A 24,089-nucleotide genomic window follows, 5' to 3' on the forward strand; every position below is an offset into this window, starting at 1 on the left:
CACGTGGAATTAACTTGGGAAGTGTGAGGGGCAGCAAATTCTCCCATTTCCTTCCTGAGCAGCTTTTTCCATACCTGACAGATTTTTAGGTTTGTGACTGCATTTACAGTCTGATTGTCAACTGAAATTTTCCAAGCAATTTAAAATTGTCTTTGAACTGTTTTGTTCAATAGCTTCAAACCAAGTAAAAACGCTTTAAAAGATTTGTGGGTCTTTTTGAATTCTGAAACCTGATAGGTCTCAAAGTGCCCTTCTTTCAAGGATTTCTGTATATCTCAGGTTTCTGCAGTGCTGTTGTACAACCAAGCTTTTCATGATAGCAGTATATTTAAATGTAGTGTCTTTATCACTGCCATATCAATGAAAATGAATGCTGTCATCTCCTTCTCTTTCTTTTTGGTGCTATTAACTGTTTACAGAGGCAATGATTTTGCTTCAACCTCACAGTTTTTGCTGGAACAATACCACCACCTCTGAAGAGCTTGAATTTTTGCTCCCTACTCATTGGCATTTCTTCTATTTATACAGATTTCAGACATACTCTTGTCTCTCCAATCTGTTTTTACATGGCAACCACTTATCCTTATGAATGCTAAGCTGGATGAGACAGGCACTGAAAAGTACTTTAGTCTTAGTTCTATTCTGTCCAATTTTATGTAAAATCATTCACTTTAAGTGGCCATTATTGCAGTCATGAAAAAATCACTAACAAAGGACTTGGTGTTCTAATGTCCAGATAGCTTTCCAGGAAACTATTCAGCTCTTCAGGAAACCGTTGTGACCTAAATTACAGTATCAACCAAGGTCTCAGCCTCATCCTCTCTTCAAAGTAATTTGAGCATTAATATCTTTCAAGTGGGAGCTGTGATTCCTGAGTGGGGCTGTGCCCTGGGTTTGCTCCTCTGCCCCGACTGCGGGGACTGCTCAGAGCCTCACTCAGCTCTTAGGAGGAAACCAGAAACTGGGGCTGCTTTACCTTGCAGGCCAGACCATAAAATGCAGCTGTTCAACCTGAGCTTTCTCCAAAAGTGAGCGTGCTGCTGGAGTGGGGATGAGACTGGTGAGAGTGGGAGCTGGGGAAGGGACAGTGTCTGGGCTCGAGAGGCATCGCCCTCAAGAGCAGATGTGCAAGGTTTGTGATTGTAATTTTGTTGAAGCAGATGCCCCAGTGTTGGTGCTTTTCTGCACCAGTTTATAGTCTTCAGTGATGTACCTGATATGCTCAAATGCCTAGTTTTGGTACAGGTACAGATAAAATTCTTCCAGTTTTTGTTGAGTAGGATGACTCCTATGTAGAATCTGAAATGTCTTCATTAAAATAACCATTGTTTTTTTTCTCTTGGTACACCACAAGTTTTCCAGCTGCTCCATAAACCAGGAGAAAAATGGAAAGCACCTCAGGGTAGCAGGACATACTTCATATGCAATTATAAAATAGTAGCTTTCTTCCAAATTGGGGTTTGTATCTTGCAAAAAGAAGAGTTGCTTAGTCACACATCATGAACCAGAGATCTGGAATGTGGCTGCAAAATTTCAGCATTTAACAAGATTGCTTTACTTTCTCTAAATCTGTTTTTGGAAATTGAAAGAGGGGTTTCTATTATTTTATGTCAAATTTCACAGGCTAGCTTTCATTTCATTCCTTCAAAAGGAAATAGGCAACCTCTGCTGCCACTGCAAAAGTCCTAGACCCAGAGATCTTTCCACAATAGGGAGCAGAATTTTTCTTTTATGCCTTTCTCTGAAATCCATTATTATTCAGAATTCCACGACTGAAGATGAGAACATTTTGCACTTTTCTGTTTCGTTCTGACTTTGTATAGCAAGTCTGTGGAAGCCTTTTCTTTGTTAATCTTTTCTGAGAGTTTAACTTGGTAGAGTTAATATCTTCCTCCAAATGGGAAACTTAGGCACAGGTCTGGAGTGTTGGGTACCTTTGAGTACACAAGTTTTGAGTGTCTTGAAGCTGGATCCGTGCTCAGGTAAGGCAAGTGGCAGAAGTGCAGATAAAACATCTGTCATTCTTCATCTGTGCAGCTTTTCTTCGCGAAAACAAATCCATTTTCCAGTGTTGGTTTTCCCCTAAACATCTTGGGGTTTTTGTATGGGGGTGCTCTTCCCTGTAGCTGTTAACAGACTTTGCTATTGCTCCTTTAGAAGCATGACTCACTCATTTTTCTGTTCTGATAGTTCACTCTTAGTGTCAATAATTGTTGTAATTACTCAGGTCCTTTTTTATAACTGGAAACAGGGATGGAAAGCCTGTCCTCTTATTTACTGAAAGAGCAAATACCCTTCCTTCCCATACATGCAACTTCCTCTCTGGGGGGAACTGGCCAGGCAATTGTGATTTCCATGCACACAAAGCAGAGAGCTGCCTTGCCTGGCACATTAGTCATAGGCATTGTGCTTCATCCATTCTGGGAAGCCCCAGCCAGGAAGGAGGAAAAGATTAAAATCAGAATTCCACCACTACTTTCTGGACTGTGGCTGCTTCCACAGGCGGCACTCCTGGATCTTCTGGGCCTGAAAGCAATTCTCCTGATCTTTTAGCCAACATAAAATCTGTTTCATTGCTCTTCTTCCTCCAAAGAGCCACAGTGAAGGAAACGCTCTAGGCTGGCTTGGATGCACCTGGGCAGGTGGGAGTGACATGGAAGCTCCAGCAGAACCATTGCAGGTAAGTGGCTGTGTTGGCTGTTCTCTGAAGTGTTGTCTGAGTAACAGGAGCTGGTGCAGGTCACTTTGTAGATTGACAGTTATGGGCTGACCTTTGTGCTCTACTAGATTTTTCTGAGTTATTTGAACTGTGTAAGAGTGGAAGGAAATGTTAGAAATATTTTTTCAGACGGCATTCTTAGAAAGAAGACCTTTCCTAATGGAGTTTTTGCTCTCCAAAAGTTGCACAAAGGGTGCAAAGTTGTTCATTTGAGTGACCCCACAGCTTCTGTGAGCAGTATTTGGACTAGTTGGTGCCAAGTGTCTGTGTAGTTGTTAGTTTTGTGAGCTGTCCTATTCACTTTATTACTATTCTTAAACATGCTCTTCAATATATGCCTAAGGCCCAGATGCTGAAAGCAATTCAGCATGGGAATAACTCCATTAGCTGCCAGGTATTGCTTCAGATACTCTAAATTAAACATGTCAGTGAGCTACAAGAAGAGGGATTAAGTGTTTTCTGGCTTGGAAGTCAAGGGCTCTACATCAGAGTTCAGCAGGACTGGCCATGGGGCAAATATGTGGTTGGGTTTTTTGCCTTTGAAAAGACAGTAAAACTGTCCTTTGATCTTCATTGGTATTCAGCATTAAATTCTGTATCTACAGAAAATTTGTTCCAGACCTCAGAAGTGCTCTCACCATTATTCTTGTTTTTCATATAGTGGTTGAGAATTTAGGGAGGAAAACAAAAATCGCTGAGCATGTATCTGACCAAAATATTTTCTATTTTTATGAGGCTGTCTCTTTTTTTCCAGTACAGCTCTCCTCTCTCTCTTGCTAATAGATCACATGTTTGTTTTCATGACAATCCACAGAAACTTCTTGGAAATTATGATCTAGAACACTGCCATTATAAAAATGAGGGTCTAGCTGCTGTTGTCCTGCTTGGGTGAAACTCCACACTTTAAAAAAAATTGAACAATTGCAGACTGATCTTCTAAATTTCTCCAAATGGTCTATTTGTTTTCTGTATTGCTTGTTTTGAGCCCATGGTGCTAAAGTTTATCACCTTGGGCCTGCAAGCAATTACCAGGGGCAATCCTACTAATTATTCTAGTTCTTGTAAATTAAGGGAATTACTTACACCCTCTGCAATTCATGCTCAACTTTTGTGGCTTGTACTACTTGTTTGTATTGCCATCTGCAAGATAATTAAAATCCTCTTTTGTATTCTGTGTCTCAGACGGTACAAATAGATACAATTTTGGTTATTTCAGTGGCTATTTGCATAATGCTTCAATTAAAACACAGCCTGAGTGCGTTTAAAGCAGATGCATGCTCCAGAATCAGCTGCCAGCAGGTGTGAAGGTATTTAGATACAAATTTGGTGTAAGAAAATGTTTGTTTCAGTTTCTTTGTGTGCACCTGTCAGGGTGGATAGGAGCTTTACACGAGAATCTTGAAGAGAACAGGCCAGAAGCATTAATTTTTGAACATTGTTTTTCTCCAGTCAAGGCACACATTACTGAGCAAAAAGAAGCCTTTATCTTCCAATTCTCTGGAGCAACAGATCCTCACACTGGAAAGACAGAGACGAGAGGTAATCCTAAATATCTTAAGCACCTGATGACTGATTGTACCATGCCTATGAATCTGGAAGAGCAGAGGTTTATTTAGTACAAAGGGCAAATTTGATTAATGACCACTATTGCTAAAGGCCAAGGAACAGCAAGCATGGCTTGCACTCAGTAGTATCCCAGTCAGTAGGAGTCTTCCATTCATTTGTTTGAAGTCAAAGACCTTCTAATTGGAAATATGGTCATGGAACTTGTAGCAAACTAGCAGGAAAGTCCTTGGCCGTTTAGGAGTTGTAGCTTGGGATTTGTGCAATGCTGCAAATGATCCACCTGTAGCTTGTTGTGTATTTGCATGTTTCCCGAGTGCTGCTTCCTGAATGTTCATGTGCTTTAACCCAAATACCAAAGCACTGGCAGATGGGCTGCAAGGCTTGCCAAACCTTAAACTTGCTTCTTCTGAAATAAATGAACTGGACAGATGATGAGGAGGTTGGGAACACTCACTGACAGAGGATTAGAATGCCAGTCTGTTTTTGATTTACTGAAAATGTTGAAATAAGTGTTACTTACTGTGCCTTCCTGGTAATTACAGCTTTTGGAGGTGAACAAGCAATGGGATCATCAATTTAGAAGTATGAAACAGCTTTATGAAAAGCAGGTAACAATGCTGACAGCTTCTGCTGCAATATGTGTGCCACCTGCTGACAGTTAAGTCTGTGTTTTAAATACCAGCCAGCCATAGCCATGGTAAATATCTTACTTTGTCTTGAACTCGTTAATTGAAAAAGCTTCATCATATACAAGCAAAGCCAATGTGTGTCAGTCTTCAGTAGGACAAATTAACCAGAGAAGTAGTATCCCTAAAATAGTGGGGACCAGTGTGGACGTGACAGTGGAGATCCTTCACTGTAGGAAAAAATGCACATAACTGAGAGAACAATCAACTGAAAACCAGCCTGGTGTGCCCAGCCCCAGCCATGTGTGATGGTGATCCACAACATCACATATATGCTAGTTCTTGTCCCATCTCTTGTGAAGTCTGGGTAAATTCTCCATGAAATTTGCCCCCTGTAAGCAGAGACTCTCAAAATAAATTGTAAAGAAATATTTTGATTTCTGGGTTTTTTTTTCCATCCAAGATCCAATTGACATAGCTTTTATTCCTTGCTTATGGCTGTGTGGTGTCATTGCTGCAGACATTATGGTCAGCTGCCTAGTGAAGTTCAGTGCTTATAATTTTGTCTGGTATTCCAGAACCCAAGTTGGTTCATTGTCTGACACTTCTCATCTACTGTTTCCTGCTATGAACAGGAAGTTTACAGAATGAATTCATGGGCTTATCAGGAAAATTTTCTCTCTAATATTTTCCAGAAAGCTTTGCTGAGATCTGAATTATTCCTTTCCTTTTCCCCCCAAAAATAAGAGGACTCCAAATGGCTCTTCCTCATTTAATCTGGAACTGTTTTATGCCTCTCGCTCAACACCCTGAAGGGTGCTGTGCCTTTCAGAATCCCCAGTGAGCCTGGCATGGTCTGTCACTTTCTTTTCAGCTGACAGAGATGAAGGCAAAGCTGGATGTGTCAGAGAGGAGAGTGAGTGAGCTGGAGCAGGAGAGGCACCAGCAGCATCCAGAGGAAGGGAGGTGGCAAGTGCTGGGCAGAGAGAAACTGCTGCAGGAAAAGGTAGGAGGATGCCCTGTGGCACCCCTTTTGTGCTCTGTGGTGAGCTCTCTCTTGCCTTTCATCTTTCTCTCCTTGCGTGGGTTGTGCAGAGCCCAGAGGTGAGACTGTGGCTCCTCAATATCTTACCCAAGGCTGCTGAGCTGCCTCATCACAGAACTGTGTGTAGAGAAAGAGTCATTTCCATATGACTGGCAGACAGCACAACATTAGTGTGTGTGGGGGAGGAAAGAGCAGCTTGATTTCTACACTGCACAGATTTCCCTCCTCACAGTTCAGGGTGAATTTCTTTGTGTAGGAAAATGCTGCAGTTATTTCAAATGGAAGAGGAACAGCAGTGCAGATGTTACACCAAGTGCTTGGCAAGAAATAGTCAAGGAGTGCATGCAGCTCCAGTCCCCAGGTTTTGGTATTGACAGTACAGGCTCTCATACATGTGCTAGCTGTCTCAGCTCCCTGCAAATATTAGTGACACTGTCAGTGCAGTTATCAGGGCTAGAAGTGTCTGGCCTGATCAGCTGCTCCAGAGTGGTGTTCACCTCACCCTCAGAGTGGTTGGGCTGCCCTTTCAGGACTCCTTGGGCACTGGCTCTTGTGGTGGGCTTTTGCATTTCAATTTAGATCCCTGAGCTGAATTCCCACCTCAGTAAAACCACCAGCCTGAATGATGGGCACCTACATAAAACTGTGTGCTCCATTTTAGAAACCCCACAGAGTGGTGCTTCCTGTTCTCATTCTGCTTCATGGTATCATGTACTTTGTGACCTCTAGTGAGAGTTTCTGGATGATGCTGATGGCTGAAGTTGGGCTTCTCTATTCAGGTGGTAACCTGAAACAAGTGGTAAATGCATCACTTCCAGGCTCAGATGAGATGCAAGTTAGCTGCTGCAGGAAAAGAAATGCAACCTCCTTAGCTTACATCTGCATAAGCAGAACATCCACCTTGCTTGCTTATCAATTAGTCCCAGCCAAGCACATACTTGATTCCAAATCCATAGAGCAATTTACATATTTTGAGACAAAGTGTGTTATGTACTTGCTGAATCACTGCCTGTATTTGCTCTGAGTGTTGATTCAGTGTGAGACAGTCCATATTTTTGTTCATGGTACTGCCTGCCTTTTAATGTAGGATACCTGAGCAAGTAAGTACAATTTTATAAAACATAAGGATCAGTAGTACATTCTCTCAGATGTTTTTACTGCATACATGAACAATGAACTAAATGACAGTATAGCCCAAAACTTTTTTGTGGGGACAGGTTAATCAGTACGGAACTTGGGTTTTAAATCTGCAATTTCTTTAAAGTTACACATTCAGCTAGTAAGTGCTTGTCAGCTTGGGCTAGCTGCTGGATTAGTTCCTATACTTATTGCAGAGATACCCTGCTAATCTTGCCTGGTTTTTGGAGAAAATGCAATGTCCCAGCTAGCTTAGAACACAGCAGAGTCAAGCTTCCTCACGTGTAAGCAAATTACTCAGGGGTGTTTTTCACTGGCTCAATTAGCACACAGTGATGAACTTCTGATGAGCCCAAACTGCAACTGGCTGCACAGAGATGAGCCTTTCACACAGAAAAAAACCCATTCCTGTGGTGTGCTGTGCCTGTGATTGTTGGATCTCACTTTTTTATTCAATAAAGCAGCTGCAGAAAATATTTTAAATACTTTTTTTTTCTGTTTTGGTCTTCAATGTTGTATGGCTCTGGGAATGGCTGGGCCTCCACCAGCATTTAGCCCTGGTCTTATTTTCTGAGTACATAAGAGAAACGTGGGTCTGGAGTAACTGTGGATGTGATTTTGATCTGCTTGGCCTGCCAGCATTCCCATGCCTTCGTGCAACTGCAGAGAGCAGGGATTTAGTCTGGTATGTGGTCTCTGTCTCATCATATGGTGAGTGGTCAAAACAATTTTTACAGACTTTATCATATCTGGGTGTGCCAATGATCTGCCTTCCTGCTGCCTCCCTTCCCAGCTGTGTTTGGGACAACAAAAATGCAGCACATCTGTCAGACAGAAGATTATTCTGAAAATTGTTTTGGAAAAATGCTTCCATCTGCATTTCTGCAGCATCTCTCTGTATTTTTGCATCCCAGAAAGATACAGAGGTCCTTAGTGAAGCTCTCCATGAAATGAAGGAAGAGAACAGGCTCCTGAAGCAGAAGAATGCTTCAATGACCAGGAGGAAGGAATACTATGAGAGTGAAATAAGTCGTCTCAACAAGGTAGGAAGAGAAGTGAGCTACTGATTCCTCTAATTCTGGGATCTGTGCTGTCACTGACCTACCAGATACCAGCTTTTCAATTCTGGGTGAACAACCTGGTGGCAAACACATGATCACCATTTGGCAGCTGGGGAAATGAGCAAGAACTCACATCAGCTCAGACCTGTGCATGCAGGGTCTAATTCCTTGGCAGGTAGCAGGGTTGCATTGCAAGGAGAAAAATTCAGGGAGTATTTGGCTTCTTCTATGAAACCTCTCTACATGTCATGTTTAAGCCCTTTCTACACCCTCCCTCCTCAGAGCAAAGAGGAAATGGCACAAAGATGCTTCTGTATACACCTGGTGAAAGACTGTGGTTGAAAAGAAAGGTCACACAGCTTAAAAACTCATTTAACATGTATTCTGTGTTTGAGAATGATGGCTTCTCTTCAGCAGACATGGTCCTGTCCTATTGCTTATATCCATATACACACATATTCATACCTGTAATATTATGTGTATATATGTCTCACTGAGGAAATTGTCATTAAATATCTACATGGATTTTTTTTAACTGAGGGAAAGTAATAAATGTAATTTTGTTTAATCAAAAGATCACATAAAGCGGTGGGTGTTTTCTAACAATTTTGTATTTAATGGTGAACCACAAACACTTCCTGAGGAAATGCATTGCAGTAACCATTGCTGTGTAACTTGAATAAGTGCTTTAATAAGCTAAAGGGCCATGATGTGCAAAAGTCAAGCCAAAAACATAATGCTGCCATAAGAAAAAATCTGACAGAACCCATGATCTCTAGCTCTTTTTGAAATGCATTGACAGGACTTGCTCAAAGCTCCAGTCTAACTTTAATTCAATGCCTTGTTTGTAAACAACTAATTTAAATGTTTTATTTTGCTGTCTTATTATGTGACTGTAATAAGACAGATGGGTATTTTGACCATTCTTTTAAATTAAGCATAAATTTCATATACTTTCAATACTTTCCCAACAGTAATTTACTGATTTTCTGTGCATTTGCATCTTTCAACTCTCATGTCATGAATACACATGAGACAGGAAGGGGACCCTCTGTGCCCTTTTAACTGTATTCCCCTGCTATTTCAAGTTCAGCTACTTGAAATTATTACACATTCTCTGAAATCAAACAACTTTTTTTTTTATGTGAATGGATAAAGCAAGATCTCACAGTATTGTGTCCAAATGCAGTTTAAAAATAACCTTCCCCTTAGGATAAAATTTTTGAAGATTGAACTTTACGGATTTTTCCTTTTTTCCCCCCCCCCATAATTCTGTGTTGTAGAATCTGCCCAAAAAAGTATTGAAGGGGGATTCAAAGGGGCACAAGAAGGGTTAATCAGTAATCAGGGTGTCTGTATTTTCACCCTCCCAGTTTTACGTTCAACCTTGTGAATGTATTGGCATGGAACACCAGCTTTGCCACTATTATAACCAGTTTCACTTCTGCACATTTCTCAGAGACAGCAGTCCATCAGATAAAAAGCTTTCCTTTTCTATGCTTCCATGGAAAGTGCTTGGTTTTTGTTGGGCCTTGGGTATTTAATACCAATCCTTGGATTACTTTGGGTACTGGTTCTCCTGCTTGGCTGCGTCTTCCCCATTTGCCTCTTCCCTCTCCAAATATCTTCCATCCTTCGTGCTTGAGTGTGGGCAGCAAGGGAGAGCTGAGGATCATCAGCATGAATTCAGCTTCTAAAAGGGATGAAGTCAGGGATTCGAATCTAATGTGAAAGAATGAAAAGTACTGAATGGTATTTGTGCTAGAGTAAAGATAATGTATAGTTATAATGTGTGGATATAGACAGAGAGATGTAGGAGTGATTTAATTATTCCAGTCCAAGGGAGAGCTGTGTAATACTGTAAAAATAAAGTCTGCGGAGAACTGTGGCAGGATTTCAGTGTAAAACAGGTAAGAGTGGTACCAGTGTTGTGTGTATTCGTAACTCCCTCTAGTGACAAGCTATGGAGACTACACAACTTCCTCTCAAAAGAGGGGGTTTGCTTTGTTCCACGTGAAGGAATCCCTACTTTTAGTGCAAAAAAACGTTTCAGTCAGACTTTACTGCAGTAAAGTGGGTTCATGTCCAGTGTATATAATTGAAGCAACTACGGGTGAAGGGGAAACCCCTTTCTAATAATTTTAAAAGGTTTTTTTTTTTTCTTTTTCATGTAGTGAATCTCTGTTTAGTAATTTTGCTGTTTGATGTTGCAGGCCCTTCTGGACACATTGAAAAAGCAGCACCCACCAGTTGTTGGGACTCCTCCAGGGAAGGGTGACAGGAACAGAATTGAGGAGATGAGAACCCAACTTGAGGTTCTTAAACAGCAGGTAAGAACAGCTCAAGTGAGCCTGGATGGATTTCACACAGCATTATTTTGCCTTCTCTCCCAGGGATTGTGCTTGGTAGACTTGCTGTGTAGAACTTCAGTAAGGAAGAGCCAGTTTAGCTACAGCCCTTTGGAATGATGTTTCCTCAGATTGTGTCACCACAGCAGACTGAAGTTTCCACAAAGTGGAACTGAGTCCTGGCAAAGGATTGGAGCAAGGACTTGTGGAGGACCCAGAGCTGCAGAATGGCTCTCCTGACTCCTGGAGGTGTCCTGACAGCTCTCTGTTAGGGGCTGAATGACATCCAAAGGGACTGCTAAATTTCATTAATTACTGGTTGTGTTTTCTGATCCTTTTATCTTGGAAGTTGCCAGTGTAGAGAACTATGCAAAGATCCTAGCCTTGAAAACTAGAGCATTGGCACTGCAGTTTTTCTATGTGTGAGGCAGACCATTTGCATCCATAACCTGCATCCCAAGGACTATAGATTTGTATCTATTTATTTTTTAATCTTTGTCCTGAGCAACTCAAATGCTTTGTGAGATCTTTTTCTTTCCATATGAAAGAATCTGTTTAAAAACAATACAGTTTTCAGATAATTTTAACACTTCAGGTATGTTGTCCTGGATAGTGTCAGGGTTAACATTATTGACCCACAAATGGATATGATCAGAATGGGAATTTTATTCAATGGGAATAAAATACTTGTTTCTGTCACGTTTGACAGCAGAGCCAGATTTTGCTCTCTAATGTAATGCTTGCCACATGCTGGAGAACAAAATCCTGCACTTGATTGTACAGTAATGAGTTATTTCATTCTACACAATAAAATAGAGTAAACCAGTTTGGTTTTTTTTTTTCCAAAATTCTCATGGGGTATCCATTTTATGAATGTGTTTTTCTAGTTGTATAAATCAGTACAGTGAGTCCAGGCTTCCTTCTACACGAAATGGAGCAGAAGGCTCTAACTGGATGGAGGAGGGACTCTTGGGACAAAGAGTGACGTGACAGAGTCCCACAGGAGCTTGGCTGTCATCAGCCCATCCCTGGTCACGACAGTGGAGATGAAGGCATTCATTCCTTGGGAAGTGTCTCCTCTTTCTCAGGGCAACAGGATAAATGGCAAAACTGTGCCAAAGAGGTTCCCTTGCAGCTCCAGCAGATTGTACAGCTGGGGAATGGGAGGGAGGTGGGACAGCAGAGAAGGGATTGGGAGAGAAGAAATGAGGAAATACTGAAGAGACAAATGTGTAGGTGGACAAGGGATGCAGGGATTTTTGCAAGTGACAGTTTTGTCTCTGCTATGGAGGGTCAGGAAAAGAATTTATAGAGCCCTGGGCTGACTTTTTTCTTCCCCTGAGGTATTGACATTTTTCTAGTCCTTCTGCGAAGTCATAGCACTGCTTCCAGCAAAAAGAAAACTGGATCTGTCCAATGGGCAGGGCATGAGCCATAGCAAGCAAGTTTTTTGGGAAGAGACTGTTAGCAGGCTTTAGTGAGCACCCAAGAGGACATGAAAGGGCTTTGAAAGTTCTCATGGTGGTTCCCACCCAAACATGCCTTTACTGTTATTTGTCAGTAGAAGTGCCACCAACCTCCAGCTTCTCACCAGGTGGATGCCTGCCCATTAGCAGAAGAATTAAGGTAGACATCTTGACACCAAATAATTTATGGATTTGTGTTTTGTTTCCAAATCTGTGTGCTCGCTGCCTGTGCCTGGGGTGGTCAGACATTTTTTAATGGGATGAAGCTCTGTGATTCCTGACCACATAACAAAGAACTAAGCCACTGCATCCTTCAGCATTTGCAAGGCAGCTTATTTTCTAGGAACAGGGTCAAACATCTGCATTTCCACTGAGAGTTGTGTACATTCCATTCCATTTGGAATTGTGTACATTATGCTCTGCTCTGCCTGGGCTGGAGAGGTTCTCTAACTCCTTGCACCTGAGATATACAGGAGGGAGTTAAAAGTGTCCATAACTGAAGAGAAAACTGGAAAAATGTTGGTAAAATGTTTGTCCTCTTACTGCTAATCCCTTAAAAAGATGTATACTCGTATTTGCTATCTTGTCTGAAGTATTTGAAACTGAAATTTGCCAGTCAGCTTTTTGATGTGCAAGGTTGTACAAAAACTGGCACTGGGGACTGTTTCAATTTTCAATTTTGCTTTCAATTGGTGAGTGCCACTGGAGCGTGGCCATTAATTGTCACTTTGTATCAGTCACAATAAAAGACCAGGGAAACTTTTGTTTGGAGGATTGTACAGAGCAGGGATCCCCTTGGAATTCACCCTTCTGCTTGGGCAGTGTTTAGAAAGCAGCCAAACCACAAAGTGGCTCTGCTGAAGTTCACACACCGTTCATGATGATTGCAGGTCCAAATATACGAGGAAGACTTCAGGAAGGAGAGATCTGACCGGGAGAGGCTTAATGAGGAGAAAGAAGCATTGCAGAAAATTAATGAGAGATTGCAATCTCAATTGAGTAAACTCAGCTCTCAGGTATGAGTCAAAAGAAAGCTCCCATTGCCAGCACATGTGTATTTTATATTTTTTTCTCACTTTCCACACAACTCAAGGCTTTCTGGCTTCCATTAATTGACATTGGATTTTATATGAGGTCACCACCTGGGATGAAATCATTCTGAAGTAATGCAGTAAGAAGATGAGAAACTATTAGAGAAGACCTCCAAAATAAGGGAGTATTTATTGCAAAAACTTTTCAAATATATCTGAAAATGGAGGAGGGGGAGGGTGGACACATCCATAGACAAATCCAGAGGACTTTGATTGTTTCACTGGCACATGATATAAGAGCTGTAAGATCAAACCAACTTTTGAAATAAAGAGCTTCTGTAGTTAATCCTGACCTCTGCAATTGAATTACAGAGTGATGCTAATATCAATGTGGAAAAAAATGCTCTCCATACAAATTAGCTGAGCAGCCTCTGCAGTAATTTTTTCTTGCAACATCCTTTTTATCTCTTCAAAGTAGTGTCAGTAGGAAGCCATAGTAAAATCATGGCATGCAAAACTCTGAGCTTTCTCAATCCCCATTTAAGAATGATGAAATTCAGAGGTTTCCTGTCTTGACGAAATTGTGCAATGCTTTAAAAGAACGGCTGATTACCAAAATGCTCTGTAGTGATTTATTATCCTCCCCAACATTTTGTGACACAGAAACTTCAGGACTGTCTTATTCTCAACCAAGCCATGCATCAGAGGTGGTAGGGTCTTGCTGAAGTGTCAGAGGCCAGGTGGTACCCAGGAGATCTTCCTGTTTGTCTCTTCCTGCCTTGGGACTTGATTAAACAGAGCTTGTGGAGGATTTAAAAGATGAGAGCAAGCATATAAAATATTTATTAGTTTGTTTTCTTAAGTCAAATTATTTAGTTGTGACTCACAGAGTCACAGAATATTAACCATCTTTTACCCCTCCTTACCCTGTCCTTAGGCAAATTGCCTTTGACTCCACTGGAATGCCTAAGAAAAGGCAGACCCAAATCTGAGGCAAATAACTTTGGTCCTATAACAAAATTTACTTATCTTGTCATGCAAGTGGCTGTCCATGTAGTTCTGCTTCAAACTATTGAAAGCGACTGTGTGTAATGAAAATACAGAATTGTTTTTCAATATAAGACAGAGTAATGTGCTTGTCATATCTTGGGATCAATATTTTCCTCACATAAAAGGTGTCAAGACTGTGGTGTGGCACAAGTCAGCTGTTTTAAATAATTTTTTTAATCATAAGTAGTATGAAGGGTCTAAACAAGCAGCATTGCAACCCACTTGTACCTGAATGATCTGTTGGTCGTATTCCACTGCTAATGCATTTCTTCTTGTTCTTATTTTCTTGACAGACAAAAGAGCTCCCAGTACAGCCTGAGAGGCCCAGTTACCCAGCTCCACTCTTCCTCCCGCCGTGTGTCACTTATGGGGGTTGTGGGATGGTTCTTCACTGTCCGGATCCTCGGGCACATCCAGCGCCTCGCAGGGCACAGAAGCAGCAGCAGCAGTGCTCGGTGAGGTCCCCACCATCCTCTGGTGACAGGGACACTGATTTTCTCACAGCATGGTGACTGCAGGTGCCATCACCCTGCCATCCTCAGCAGCAACTGAATCTGTGCTTTCCTAGTGTGTTGTTTAGTTGAGATCAAGACTGAATTCACTTTGGCGAATACTCTTTATCTGTATCAGCACTAAGAAGAAAAACAGGGATCCTTTACATTTGTTTGTTAATTTAAAAAATAAGGTTGTTTGATTGGAGTCTTGCTGATTTCTTAGATGAATTTATTCCCATGACAGACATTCAGAGCCTTTTCTAGCTGTATAATTACCCCACTTCAGAGGTAGGGATCTGCTCTGAGCATTCAACATAAGATAATAAAAACCAAATCAGCAGAAGTGGAAGTTCTATCTGAGTGTGGCTAACACAATGGGAAATGTGCCTTTTTTATTTCTGGAACACAACAGGATCCTGTCTTCCTCAGTATGAAGAAGAATAGCTTTGCACTGGAGCAGGTTCTGTGAGTGGGAGTTATTTATTCCAAGGAAAATACTGCTTCAAAGAACATTATTGAAGTGCTTTGGGTTATCTAAGAGGGCTGGCTTGTTCCAATCTACTGAGAATGCATTTAAACATGGTGAATGTCATTTTAAATACACAATATCTGATTCTGGCTATAAAGCTGTCACATATAGAAAGGTGCTCATTATTTGAGAAATTATAGCTGAATTTTTGCAAAATGCATGTAAGGCTTTTGGGCTGTAGAAATCCAATGGAAAAGCTGTGGCCAGACAAGTCATTTCTGTGCTTCAGGAGTGTGCTTATCTGCCTATTTATCAAAGTTGGAAGTATTGCAGAATGTTTTTCCCTGCAATTTGGACACTGGCCCAGGTGATTTTGGCTCTTCTCCCTGAACTTTCATCATCTGGGTTTCTAATTCTGTGAGGGATCACTGGGTTTACAACTCTGTCATTCCTGCCGGAGCGCCGGTGTCAGTCTGACTGGTTGCTTTGTAACTCCCAGTTTCATTCTGACCCTTTTTTTTCCAATTCTTTGCCTGTGTGAGTTGCTGCTCTGGGCTTTGGGTACCTCCCTGAGCAATTTGTTAGCAATGAAGAAAGGTGTTAGAATTTAATGGGTGTCCTGATATGTAATCCTGCATGTTTGGGCTGTGCTTTTGCTTTTTCATTCTTTTTCTGTTCTTGCACTTTTTCATTCCTTTTTACACTCTAGTAGAAACATTTTGGTTAGTCTGATGTGAAATACACATCTTGAAATTCATTCAGATTTGTGGGGTGTAGGCACATAAAAAGAGAAGAATTGATCAGAGAACATAAAATTCACCAGAAACTCAAAAAAGCAATGCAAATGAGTGTAATTTGAGCCATTGGTGAAAAACTACCTGTGCTTAAAGCTTTCTGTCAAAGTCTACTTTGTTTGCCCACAAGTACAGAATTAGTTAATAATTCCTGTGGCTGGTACAATTTAAGTTAAAATACAACAGTTCCTTTTTTTCCTGACAGTGGATGAGAGTGATTACTGCTGTATAAGCATGAGTAACAGCAAAACATAAAAGTTAAATCTGTTTTCTCTAACTACAGCTTCATTCTGCCATCTTAATTCAGGAAAAACTTCTGTAGGAGTCTCTGAAATTTGTTCCCTGCAAATTGAAATTTGCAAGATTCCCCTTGGGGCTACTCAATGATTTTGTCAGAGTAATTTCTGCAAAACAAGAATCATTTTTCCAGTGTAACTAATTTGAAGCAGCAATTACCTAGACTTTGACAAGCTTGCATGGACTACTTATTCCAGACAGACAGCCTAACACAGCTTCAGCTGAAATGGCTGGTCCCAAAGTTGTTTTCTCTAGTGGTAATTTGCTACTCATTTACCACAGTGGGTGGTATAAACTATAATGCATTATTTCTTCCAAGATTTCCCTGGACAAAACTGTGTCTGCATGGACATAACCTTCCCAGTACTTCCTCTTATGAGAAAGATGGGAATTTTCCCTATCCCACGGTATTTTCAGGAAGTTATTTGATAATAGCTAATGCTATAGTAACAGCAGTGCTAACCTGTGAGCAAAGGGAGGAGGGGAGAGAAATTTATTCCGTGGTTCATTCCTGTCACACTGGAGCATTTTACAGCTGCTACAGATGCATTCCAACTGGAGCAGCTTCACCTATCAGGTGGGCCAGGTTGCCCTGGGGTTCTTTGGTAGAGGGAGATGCCTGCTGGTATCTTCTGCTGCACTTTATTCCTTAGCCCTTTTAAAGTCTGGTTTGGTTCTCTTAATGTTTCAGTGTGATTTGTGAGATCTAGAAAGGTTTACACTGATTTTTCTAATGCCATAGGAAAGGAAGCAAAGTGGAAGACTGGGATCGGTGGAAACAAACCTAAATATAAGATTTTGTTTTAAACCACTTTTGTGTGGCTAATGAGAGGCTTCACAATTATGCACAATTATGTTTTTATCATGTCGCTCCTCTTTTGTTTGAAGTGCCTGTGAAGTCCATATTGCTGCAATAATGTTTTATTGTTCTGTGCAGCCAGACTATCAGTGGTATGTTCCTGACCAGCTTCCGCCAGATGTGCAGCACAAGGCAAATGGTAAGACAACAGCTGTACAGAGCATGTATTAAATGTACTTTTTTTCAAATGGAGGCCTTTGAGGGATGTAGAGTAAACTTTCCTGTCTATCTGTTGAGTGCTTGTGTGACAGCTTTGCCTTGGAGAGTCAAGGTTGATGTGCGTGCACCGCAGGTGAGGTTTCTGATGTAATACCCTCTATGTTATAGCTTTGTTGCAATTCATAAAATGTCTCTATTACACATTACAGGATGACACATTTGCCTCATTAAACACCTAGTAATAGTGCTAAAGAAAAGATACCCTCAGAATTCTCCTTAGAGCTTCTGTTGCTCCAGCTAAGGCTGAATTAAACAATGTGCCAAAACAGGGTGCCAGCATGGCCAGGTTTAAGGGTCCTTGGTAACAACGTGCAGACTTTTGGATGTTGTTTCACCTTAATGACAAAATGCCCATTGCTGTTCCTGGTCTGTTCTGGTAATTCAGGTGGTCTAAAAATAGAGCCATGAAAGTGAACAGAGTTAAATACTTGCCAAAGAGTCAGGACTAACTATTTTTTGGAAACAGGGAGGAGTAATTAATATTTGTATTTGAAATAATTCCTGGGTGCTTTGAAGTACTTGTTTCATACCACTCAAAAGATGGACACCACAAGAGATCATTTCTGGGTGGGAATCTGCCATCCCATGGTGCCAGTGGGTACCACATGGGGTGGCAGGGGCTGCTGAGTCCAGAAGCTGTTTTGTTACATCTGTAAGAAGAAGATGACTGCAGAGGAACTGTTCCATTATTTGCTGTCATCCATGTTTCCCCAGAAGAGAGGGCAGAGTGGAAATGTAGCTCACCAAAATGGCTGATGGGCATCCCATAATTACATGGCAGCTCTTTGGAGAGTTCTGATGTGGTCACAGGGAAAGTAGTGCTGTGCCTGCACAACAGAACAGGAGATTAATTTTGCCATTCCTCCCCCTCAAACTCCAAGTGATTTATTGTACCAGAGGATACAGGGAGGATGTTTATAACAGGGAATGAAACCAGTCCTGCCACCAACTGCAGCTGTGGTCCAGGGCAGTGCACTTGGGGGATCTGAAGAAAGAGAGTTGTTCTTCCACCCTACTTGACTATGTGACTTGACTTCTCATTCCCTGAGAAAAACTTCTTAAAAATCTGTGCTCTTTCTATTATTGTTCCTTGCTCAGAACATCCAAACACCTCCTTCTCAACAGGACAGGGATTAGGATACTTGGAGACTTTTCCCTTCCCTTTTTGCTTCAGTCCCTTTAAAGAGGATTTCTTAATAGTCCCATCATAGTGCAGTGTAGGATGTCTGCTTTAACACCTTCTGGGCTCTTATTCTTTTTATCCTGGCTGCTAAAACAGATGATTTTGATCATTTATCCATAGATCACACAGAGGTCAAACTTCCACTCTCAAAATACTGAGTCACTAGCCTGGCTTTATGTATTATATATAATTGTCTATATTAAATCTGCCTGTAAGTATTTTGGGAAAGGTTTCCAAGATAGAAGCTCCAAGAATATGTGATGAGCAAGAGTTCTTGATGTGCCCATTTCTTTGCTCCATTTTGTACAAGAGCTAATTACACTGGTGGGTCTAAATGAGCCAGTATGTGCAGCAGCATTCCTGATTATCTGTTCTCATCCTTCATTTTCTCAGTAGATCATAAATGGACAGATAAATCTTCTCTCTGCTGAGCTACGTCTTCATTATAGGAAACAAATCAGCAGTGAAGCAACTTTTAGGCATGAAACAGTTTCCTTGAGGAATGCTACTTCAGTAGATTGATATTTCTAGGGAAAACCTTTAAAATTTCCCGTAACAAATTTTCCTTTGACGCTGGGCATTTTTTCTTAAGTAATAATTATGAAACACAGGTCACAGGTTGTGACTTCAGAGCTGAACACAAGTAAAATGAGTTGGGAAATTGATAATCTTGATAATATTCCATTTAGAAAGCCTGGTTTAGAGAGATCTGAAATCTGTGAGAGTCTCATAATGTGTTTGGGACTTTAAAGGTGTGTGTCACTAAGCAGGACTTACTAATTTTTTCTGTAGTTTTGTACAGAGGCACCTTCATTGTGTTTTCCTCCCTCTCCTGTGAGGAAGGAAGGTGTTTGCGTTCAGGTACTTTTGCATTTGACTTGGGTTCTGCAGGGGAACTTTTGTAGCCAGCTGTAATCTCATGTTTTCTGCTTCTCCTGTAACTATATCTGTACTTCTGACTGGCAGCACTCTCCTTAGCTGCTCCCATGGTATGAGGAGGCTGCCTCAAAGGACTGCTGCCCTTGATAAGCCCAGTTTGCCTTTCTATTTTTTTGAGGAAACATTTTTTGCTGTCATCTATAGATATAGGATTATCTCTGAAGAATTTTTTAAATTAAAAAAACCCAAAACCTAACCCTTTGCTACAGAAATTTGATGAATACTATTTGATGCTATTTTCTAAAGTTTGCTCTCCAGACTGTTATTTTCCCCAGAGATGTGTTTTGGTAGTTGGCAAAGGAACACTTATGCAGCGTTGTGTCCAGCACTGAGCTCTCATGGTTGTGTGATGGAAAACAGGAAAGGACGAGGGGAATAGGGAGGGCAAAATGAGAGGAAATAAAAACCCCAACCCTCCAAAAGCTGCTTAGAACCTCAGGTAACTCATAGCAGAGTTCAGCTTGTCTTCCAAGAAAGCAAAGGTGTTTTCTTTAAGGTCCCAATAAGGAGGGAGAAGCAAAGTGGAAATGTAGGTGATACAAGACAGAGATTAAGGAAGATGATGAGATTTCCTTACTGCACTGGCAATATATTTCCAAGAGAATAACGCTTCTTTCCCACCTCTGGACTGATCCCTCCCCAGGTACCTTGCTGTGCAGGAAGTCTTAGTCCTAAAATATGCTTAAGTTTTCCCAGCCTTGTCTTGTTGGACCAGCAGTGCTGCCTTAGGAGGAGTTTTAGCTCCTAAGTCTCTCTGTCCTCTGTTACACTCCTGATGTCAGATTCTGACCTTTTTGTTCTTGGTTATATTGTTCTGTTTGGTTTTTTTTGATGATTTGGGATTTTTTTTTTTTTAATTTTTAAGGAGCAAGGCAGAAAGATTTCCAGCAAATGTACTTAATGTCACCTTATTTGGCAACAGTGTTGACTTTCTTCCTTACCCAACTGTGCAAAATTCAAAAGACAGTTGTAAAAAAGAGCTTGATCTTGGAGATTTCCCTGGACCCAGATATTTAACGCAAAATTCTCTGGAAAAAAGGTTTATTGCTCAAAAGCCTACTCGGGGCAAGAACCCTTTTGCACACTGCAGCTGCTGGCATGTCTTGCCTTTTTCTCTTGCACAATTAATCCTATGCATTTCTTTCCTTGGCAGAAAGCATCCCAGTACATGCATTTAAGGACCCCAGTTTCCCCTTCAGAACATCAGATACAACCAATGGCTTTCTCCAGCCTGAGCTGGATGTTTTTATCTTGGATCCAGTGATGCCAGGCACGGGGAAAAGCCCAAATGGAGCCTTTTGCTTCCCTCTCCAGGGGTAGCTCTGGAGGCTTGTGGCAGCAGCTGGTCACCTCTTCATCTTGGCAGGCTCAGGGAAAGCAGAGCTCAACCTGCACAGCCCTAAGGGTGCCCAGATGAGCACATGGATGTGCCTGCTTACTTCCATTAGAATCTCATCTCCTCTTCCTTTCCATACTCTGCTGCTTTCCAGATTTTTGCCCTCGAGGCACCTAATTTGCTGCTAATGTTGTTATAATTACAGCTAATTGGAAGAAGAGGAGGGAGAAGTGTGGGGTTTGCCACTGAAAATAATGACATCTGTAGGGAGAGGGGGAAAAATATGAAAAACTGAAAAAAATGGATTTGTGGAGGTCTTCAGTAAAAACCAGACAGAAAAAAAAGTTATTTAATTAACATCTTAATTTTCCTAGAAAAAATCCCAGACCCCTAACAATTCTGGTATTAGGATGTCCTCAGTGCATACATTACATGATAAATTATCAGTGCTTCCAAGTAGTCAAGACAGATTCAATTAGCAGCTTGCCATCCCCATTGGGAATGAAAATGTGATTATTTTCAGCATTTTCACTGGTACAGCTTGATTTCTGCTACTGCAAAAAGGCCATTAGTGCACTTCTGATTCCTAACTCCAGAACATGTGAAGTTAAAGTGCTTTAAAAGGCAACTTGAGCTGAAGATCACAGAAGGTGTTGTAGTTCTTCAGAGTACCAGGCAGAAAAGTCTCTTGGGAAGAGGAACAGGATATGCAATTTAAACAGCTGCAGGATTTGATCATTTTATTTCTCTGAGCCAAAAGATCAAGATTCATCATTGCTGATGTTTTCTCTTTAAGTGGAATACTGACTGCACTTATGCTTGTGCTACTAGAGATGTGTTAGAGCATTTTTCCAAAACCTTTGAAGCTTCAGGAAGCATGTGTTGCACAGCAATAGCATATTTCCTTTCTTCAATTTTGTTTTATTTTCCTAGTTTGAGTGACTTACTATCAAACACATTTTTGGACCACAGACACCTGCTTAGCCATGGGTACTACCACCTAATTATTCCCCCTGTCAGATTTAGCTGCTCTCTTGGGTGCACCTAATTGCTAGTGTACACCTCTGAGCACTGCTGAATGTCAGCTGATCTTTTTAGAAGTCTGGAAAGATTTTACAGGGGGCTTTAAGCCATTAGACCCTACTGTTTGCTCTGTGACAACCATCAGGATTAGAGGAAGGTTGAGACAGAGACTCCTGGAGCACTCTCTGATATCCCCACTCTCTTTTGCTTCTTCACTCCTACTGCCACTCCTATTGGTTTGATTACAGCCTTGTAATGAAGTACAGTGTTGGCTTTGGGGGGTGTGTGTATGAAAGTGTTACAAAATGGAGGAAAATTACTCCTAAGTGGGTTGTATTTCTCAATGTCACAGTAATTCCCATTGGTTTTGCTTTTGCAGATTCCTCCCTGGAGAAGGGAGCCCATCGCTGACAGCCTCCGGCCTGCAGGAGTGTAAACCAAAGGCTGCAAGGGACTCTTGCAACTTCATTATTCTGTTTTCTTCTGGGGTTTTTTTGCTCCTAGCTCCTTATCTCTTCAGTGCATGTGATTTATGTCTGGTAAAATCCCTGTGAGGACAATAGAAAAGCAGCTCATACAGGCTGGTGATCCTCAGGATCCAGTTAAACTCTGCTGGGAAGCGTTACTGCCCTTTGTTCAGAAGATGCTGTTTGTGCTGCCTTGTGAGAATCTCTTTAAAAGCCTGATGAGAAGAGATGCAGTTCTTGCTGAGGATTCAGACTGTCACATCTGGTTTGGATTCAAGAGCTTACAAGACCCATAGTGGTGTGATTTTTTGTGGTGGTTGTTGTTCGGGAATGATGAGGGTTTTTATTTGATTCCAGGGAATGGTTTGTTGATTGATCACCTTGAATTCTGTCCTCTCCTTCTTGGTAAAAGGAAAATCTGCTTCACTGTTTAAACTCCTTTGTGTAATTGTGATCAGGGTACCACCTATGCCAAGCCAGGTAAAAGGTGCCCACCTCCCCTTTTGAGTCTAGGTCAGATCTCCTTTTGTTTTGGCTCTCAAATTACATGTAAAGCATAATCACATGGGCTTTTTCTGTGTGTACTTATTTATATTGCAAGAATTTTAGTAAGAATATTGAATGAGTTTAACTTCTCCATGAATATGGCTTTATATTTCCAAATTATTCTTGTAATGAATCTGAACATTGTCATGTAACTTCTAACCAAGAATAAAGCCTGGCTTTTAAAGTGAAATTGTATTTAGACTATAATTTTTTTCACAAAATGTTCTGGATGAGTGTCCAGCAAACATTATTTGATAATCTATGTGCAAGATTGTCTCTTCCCTTCAGGCTTTTAAGAAGGCTGCTGTTGAGAAACAGGTATCCAAACCTGCTGGGACCCCACCTGAAAGAAGAAAGAGATTTTTGCAGGACATGAGATGTCCTCATGATAGCTCAGGAGTATTTAATATGGATTTAAGTTCTGACACAAACAATGTTTTGGACTGTGCAAAGACAGAGTCCTCAGCCACACGATGGCCTGCATGTGTCATTTCTGCTTATAGAACAGGTATTTCCTTTCCTTTCAGCATTCAGAGGCCTGTGCATAGAAATAATAACCTTACAGCATTAAACATGTCTGGCATTTGATTCTGGGCTCAATGGGGAACAGTCCATGGGAAAGGATCCTTCTGCTTTTACATTGTAGAGCAATGTCTGCCAACAGGGATGAAAGAGCTGACATTCCTGACTTACAGGACGGACTCGGGAAGAGCAGGAGCAAAGCACTGAGTGAGGCAGCCCCCAGAGAGAAGTTGTTTTTGGTGAACTATTGAAAATTAGAGTTTGACAGCAACCTTAGCTCCACAATGGACTCCCGAGTCTCTGCTGGAGAGAGGGCAGTTTTTATCTCTGCATGAATTTGGGACTGGCTTGCAGACACTGCAGCAGCAGATAATGCAACCAGCTCACAATATAACCGCGCTCCTCCTGATCAGCCATTTGGCTAATAAGGGTGAGATCATGGAAAATGCTAATGCACTGCCTTCGGAAAATCCAATTAGAACGTCCCCCCCTTCAATGGGAGCTCCCAGCAGGTGACCAGCGCTGCGGGCAGAGCACCCCGCGCTCGGAGCCGCCGGGAATGCCCGGAACAGACGCGCTCTGTGCGCTGTGCTCCATTCACTGCCCTCCTCTCCCCAGCCCTCCGCCGAGCTTTGTGCTCAACTCGTTATCTGACAGCATTAGCTGGCCAGAAAGGACGACTGAACGCCAGCTAGAAATGGTGTTTGCTGAGCTATCTTTACAGTCACGGGCTTTTAGTGTTTGTCAGGCTTGGGCACAAGACCATAAACTTTGGCTCACGCAAGTCCTAATGCTCCTGGTGTTGTGTGATAGGGAGTTTGTATCTTTTAAAACGCACATAAAATGCCTGGAAGTTGCTTTTCCGCTTGGTTTTCTTGGAATGATGTATGTT

At 41.5% G+C, this 24,089-nt stretch overlaps 1 protein-coding gene across 3 annotated transcripts in view; it reads left to right on the plus strand.

Moving 5' to 3' along the window:
* Positions 1-22,845, plus strand: part of TNIP3 (TNFAIP3 interacting protein 3) — a 48,460-nt gene extending 25,615 nt beyond the window's left edge. For 2 of the 3 annotated variants that reach the window (XM_039722841.1, XM_039722850.1), the window contains 10 exons: positions 2,594-2,680; positions 4,169-4,258; positions 4,828-4,893; positions 5,786-5,917; positions 8,008-8,136; positions 10,368-10,484; positions 12,859-12,984; positions 14,343-14,504; positions 17,041-17,101; positions 22,042-22,845. In XM_039722841.1, coding sequence (XP_039578775.1) covers positions 2,594-2,680; positions 4,169-4,258; positions 4,828-4,893; positions 5,786-5,917; positions 8,008-8,136; positions 10,368-10,484; positions 12,859-12,984; positions 14,343-14,504; positions 17,041-17,101; positions 22,042-22,073 — 1,002 coding nt within the window. In that variant the 3' untranslated portion in view covers positions 22,074-22,845. The remainder of the gene's footprint in view (positions 1-2,593; positions 2,681-4,168; positions 4,259-4,827; positions 4,894-5,785; positions 5,918-8,007; positions 8,137-10,367; positions 10,485-12,858; positions 12,985-14,342; positions 14,505-17,040; positions 17,102-22,041) is intronic. The other variant, XM_039722860.1, reaches the window with a different exon arrangement.
* Positions 22,846-24,089: the final 1,244 nt, after the last annotated feature.

This window comes from Passer montanus, unplaced genomic scaffold (assembly GCF_014805655.1).
Source record: "Passer montanus isolate IOZ18808 unplaced genomic scaffold, ASM1480565v1 scaffold108, whole genome shotgun sequence".
Lineage (NCBI taxonomy): Eukaryota > Metazoa > Chordata > Aves > Passeriformes > Passeridae > Passer > Passer montanus.